The sequence below is a fragment of the Lepidochelys kempii genome, chromosome 3 (assembly GCF_965140285.1).
Source record: "Lepidochelys kempii isolate rLepKem1 chromosome 3, rLepKem1.hap1, whole genome shotgun sequence".
NCBI lineage: Eukaryota > Metazoa > Chordata > Testudines > Cheloniidae > Lepidochelys > Lepidochelys kempii.
The window spans coordinates 176,463,501-176,468,516 of NC_136382.1; the positions used below are offsets into that span (position 1 = coordinate 176,463,501).

Here is a 5,016-nt window from a genome sequence, read left to right on the forward strand (position 1 = left end):
TCTGTAATCTAAAGGGTTCTCAGGCTGATTGGATTTTACACAAGTGATATCCCAGCTGCTTGACTTTCTGCAAAATATCAGTTACAGTTGTAAACTAGAATTGCACTGGAGTAAATATGGCTCTCCCTGGCCAACATCAGAGATGGCACCTGTCAATCAGAACAGCTATCTTAGTCAGCAGCCTCCCCATGCTGCCAAGGATTCCAGATACAGTGTGGCTGAATTCAACTATGGCTAATTGCTGCATTACAGAGGAACCACAAAGTATGGCAGGTGAGTATCCTAAAATCTCTTGTATGGAGTGAGCCAACTGTCATCTAACCTTGGAAAAGAGGAAATCTAGCAATAAAACCGTTGGCCCTTATTTTATTTGGATTAGTTACCTGAACTCACATATGTTGGTTGTGTCAGACAGCCTCAGCTTACTTACCATGTCAAGCCTCCTCTCAGGAAGATCATGCCATGGATCATTCAATTTACTGCAGATCTCTGCACACATACAAGCTAGAGGATCCTATTTGTGATCTTCCACTATTTTGAAAATATAGAGCTGTAGATCTGGCTGTGGGATGACTTTGGAGATCTGTACTCTTTCTGTGGTGGGTCAGTGTTTATCCAATAGCTAGACCTGGGTCTGAGATAGATTTACGTCCAGGGACATGGTTCAAGGGGCTTGCTCTAGTTGCCATGCATAGCATGGGTTCTGTATGGAAACAGAATGCCATTTGAATACACACTGAATATCATCCTGTCCAGGATCAAGCATATCAGAAGCACACTCAGGAATATGTTTGAATTACACCCATATCATCCCCTAAAACTTTGACTTGAACAGCTCTTTAGATGTTGGGATTGAGGTATCCAAAAATGCTCATTAAGTTGTTTCCCCATCATGTACACAATATCATATGCAGACCTTGCAGGAAAAACAAGGACTAGCTCCTAAATCTTCCTTTATGGGTCCTGAGTCTATAGCGATCTCAGCAGTCACCAGAACTTGGCTGCAACAAATGTGAGTGCTTGTTAGTGAAAATGAGCCACCCATTCTCAAAAGAAATAGGGTGTGGACCTAAAGGGCGTGGCACATCCCAGCTAGGAACAAGTAAACCCTCTCACTGAGAAAACACCAAGAGTAAATAACCACATGGGCCCCCTTCCATACAGCTGCACAGAAACAATGTTCATAGCCAAGCCGCTATCTTCCTCCAGGGAGGTGAGAATAAATGGACAAAGACACATTCCAAAGCGATTTCTATTACATGTATCTTTATTAGTATAGGTGAATGTGACAGAATTATGCTGAATATGTTAATGGAAGAACATGTAATTGAACAACGATATTCAGCTGCAATATTCAAAAGGAATAAGTTAAACTTGCACAAGTTAGAGCATTGTGTATGTAATGATAGTAGAAATGCTAGGTGAAGCGCGGGTGGGATAATGGAGATGGGGAGCAGGAAAAGTGGGGAAAAAGTCAGGACAGATCAGCATCTGTTTCAGCTGTAGCAAATGTGCTGTTGCTTTAGCAACATTTTTTCTTATTTTTGTAATCCTGGAAAATCTTCTTGAAAATGAAATAGAGCACAACGGCAAAGCAAAACAGGTAGTGTTTTATAACAAAATAGAAAGCCAGCTCCCTCACTGTGTAAATGAGGTGTATAAAGATGAAGCAGTATAGAAACAAGGTATACTGGTTCTGGGGCCGGAGTAGGTCATAGAGTCCTTGGCCAAACTGTGGAAAAAGGAAGAGAGATGCATGACATTGCAAGACTGCATTCTGCACACTACTTTGTACAGATCCTGTTGCTCAGCACACCCAGTCCTTTTGGTCTGTACTGGATGTAGCCCATGCTCTGTGTGAGCTCATAGTCACATATTAATTCATTTTTCAATAACCAAAAGCTCAATCATATGTACTTACACAGCCCTTATGTGGGAATGGTTAGGCTTTATGTTAATATAGGAATTGGCAGTTTCTTTCTTTGACTGAGCCTGAAAGAGGCCAATATACACTGGGCCTGATTCTGATCTCATTTATACTGGTAATTCCATTAGTGTTACTGTTGCTTAACACCAGTGTAAGTGAGATCACATCCCTCCTGCTGTACTTGTTGCCAAACTATACACACAGAAGGTGTTACCGGTAACTTTAAAATCTCTGGGTTTGTACAGCACCTTGCCAAGTGTGGTCCTCCATCCTAACTGAGGCTCCTAAACTCTACTGCCATACAAATAATAGATAATAATGCAAACACTTCTATCTATCTTGTGCTAACTAACAGCACAAAGCCTGCAAGAAACGCTAAAGATACATATACATCTTACCATAGACGACATAGGAATAGACAGCCTGATACTTCTCTTACTCACACCAGTAACCAACCGTTGAAAGTGAGAGGAGAAATAGCTCAGAGACAGCAACAGTGATCAGGAAAACCCCCTCAACTGAGATTTGCAAGAGGCACATCTTCTAAACCTTTCTGACTCTGTCAAAAAATTATCTCCTTTAGACTGGACATCTGGTAACAATGGACCAAATCCTACAAACCCTTGACTATGTGATTTCAACAGGGCTACTTCTGTGAGCAAGGGGTTGCAAAATCTGGCCCATCGTCCAAATTTTTATGGGCTTGGTGAACAGATCTCTACCTGCCTTCACAACTGTTTGCTCTGATATACTTGTGGCTTGGTCATCTAACTGTGCCTCAGGAAATCTCTCAGAAACTACTCTAGCAATAAGAAAAGGAGTACTTGTGGCACCTTAGAGACTAACCAATTTATTTGAGCATGAGCTTTCGTGAGCTACAGCTCACTTCATCTAGCAATAAGTCCTCTTTGACCTCTTCCATTATAGAGGCAGGTAAACCAAGGCAGGCCCTCAACGTTTTGCTGCCCAGGGTGGCAAACATTTTCGGTGCCCCCCTTCGTGGCTGAGTAACACAAACACTTAAACAAGGGCTGAGCCATGTAACATGCCCCTCATGTTGATTTGGTGCCCTCCAGAAACTGGCACCCCAGTCAGCTGTCCCTAAAGCTGGCCACGAGTTAATCAGTAGAACCATCAGTAAGATCCATTACTCTGGTGAATTCATCATTTTGAAAACATTCCTTCTATGTTTTTCTTAAGCCCATTGAACTTTACCCAATAAACTTAATTTGCAAGTTAAAATTACTTTAACAGCTCTTTTTAATTTTATCACAGTCTTAGGGGACGGTTCTTAGGGGAATCAATATCTTGACTTCTCTGTGAGCAACAGTGTGAGCTGCAGGGATCACATTCTCAGGTCTAATGTAAAAGCAGGATGAAAATGTTCTTGAATACTCAAAGGAATGAGGCTTTATGGAAGTGTGGAAATAGTTTCCCTCTCTGTCATTCCCAGCGTTTTTTTCCCATCCCCACTTACTGATCTGGGTGTTGCCTGTTGACGTAGCTGCTCCATAGTCTTCTCATGCTGCCGTTGCTTTTCATTGTCTTCCTGTTTGTGTTTCAGCCTGGTCAGTGCAGAATCCCACCTCATCTTCTCCAGCTCGAGATCAGTGGCTGTGATGCGCCTGCTGCATGGCTGTTCCAACTCCTCCAAATTGCTGATCTCACCCATGCTGTTGAATCCTTCTGGCTGCAAAGCATCAGCTTCTCTCTTTGCCCTGTTCTCCAAATGGACTGCTTGCCTCTTACCATCCAAGCCCTCTGTCATATCATCTGGGAAGTATGATGATGTTGGGGTACCTCTGGAAGCATCCTGGTACAAATTGGGAGTAGGTATCAATTCATATTTAAGCTGATATAAGAGACCTAATCAGGCTTTGATGGGACAGATTTGGTCTCATGTACCTAAAACTTTGGGCAATTAAATATTCACATATTGACTATAATATCCTATAATATCCACCAGTTTCCTTTGAAAAGGTATTTTATAGAGTTGGTTGGGAATTTTCTGTTGAATTTTTTTTTCCAACAGAAAATACAATTTCTGCAAAATCAAAATTTTTCTATAGGAAAATCTAAATGAACTATTTTGTTGAGGTCAGATTGAGCCAAATCAGAACATCCTGATTCATTGAACCAAATCAAAATGTCAGTTCAATATTAATCTATGTCCATCCAAGCTGCTGCCTCATGAGAGAGGTGCCTCAGATCTCCCATGCTCCCACTCTCCTTCAGGGGCTGAGCTCCCTGGCTGGATGACATCTCCCATTATACACCATGATCTTACCTCTGGCTGAATTTTCACTTCCACTTACCATCTTCTCATGCTGCTGCTGCTTCTTGTTATCTTTATACTCAGCTATCTGCACAGTAAATTCAAACCCTGTCTGCATCTCCTTTAATGCTATACCAGCTTGGTCTGAATACTCCGACCCCTCCAGGTTGCTGAGCCGCTCCAAATCGGCTTGTGTCTCCTGGTCTTTAACATGCAGAGACTCTGTCTCAACATGGGAGACATCTGATGATGTCATGGTATCTCTGGGGGTGTCCTGGCACAGATTGGGGAAAAGCATAGATGTACTTTTAAGCACGTAACCCCTAAGAAGCCAAGGGACAGATTTTGAAAGATATTTAAGCACCTGCAAATGCAGATAGATGCCTAGTGGGATTTTCAGAAGACACATGGTGCCTAACTCCCATTGAAACCACTGAGAATTAGGCACCTAGACAATTCTGAAAATCCCACTAGGGACCTATCTGCATCTTTAAGCACCCAAATACCTTTAAAAATCTGGTCCCAAACAGTATACAGGGATGAGGTGGAAATATGACACCATCCTTTTCTACACCAACCAATAGATTTGGCTGGGGCCCGGAAGGAGGTATGCTGCATCATCATATGGCATAGCACAATACACTCCCTGGAGCTCTGGGAAGGATAAATTCTCTTTTCTGGAGGTACAATCCATTGTGGAGACCCCACAGAACAAAGCAGCCCCCCACGGCCCCAAACACAGACCAGTGCTCGCAAGATGCAATCTGCCGCTAGTCAGGGTCAAAAGCATCCTTTCAACTGACTTTTCTGAAAT

The 5,016-nt window shown here is 42.5% G+C and overlaps 1 protein-coding gene across 1 annotated transcript; it reads right to left on the reverse strand.

Annotated features, from left to right (window-relative positions):
* Positions 1-1,357: 1,357 nt before the first annotated feature.
* Positions 1,358-4,470, reverse strand: LOC140909564 (uncharacterized). Its single transcript, XM_073339134.2, has 3 exons — positions 4,243-4,470; positions 3,405-3,740; positions 1,358-1,732 (listed from the first exon to the last, which is right to left on the reverse strand). The coding sequence occupies exons 1-3, from the start codon at positions 4,456-4,458 to the stop codon at positions 1,523-1,525; spliced, it is 762 nt and encodes a 253-aa protein (XP_073195235.1). The 5' UTR covers positions 4,459-4,470; the 3' UTR covers positions 1,358-1,522.
* Positions 4,471-5,016: the final 546 nt, after the last annotated feature.

Excerpts from the sequence above, each read along its gene's own strand:
- LOC140909564 (XM_073339134.2), bottom strand. The coding sequence starts at position 4,458 with ATGACATCATCAGATGTCTCCCATGTTGAGACAGAGTCTCTGCATGTT. Across the intron at positions 3,741-4,242 it reads AGCAGCAGCATGAGAAGATG|GATGCTTCCAGAGGTACCCC; the intron begins GTAAGTGGAAGT and ends AATTTGTACCAG. Across the intron at positions 1,733-3,404 it reads AACAGGCAACACCCAGATCA|TTTGGCCAAGGACTCTATGA; the intron begins GTAAGTGGGGAT and ends CTTTTTCCACAG.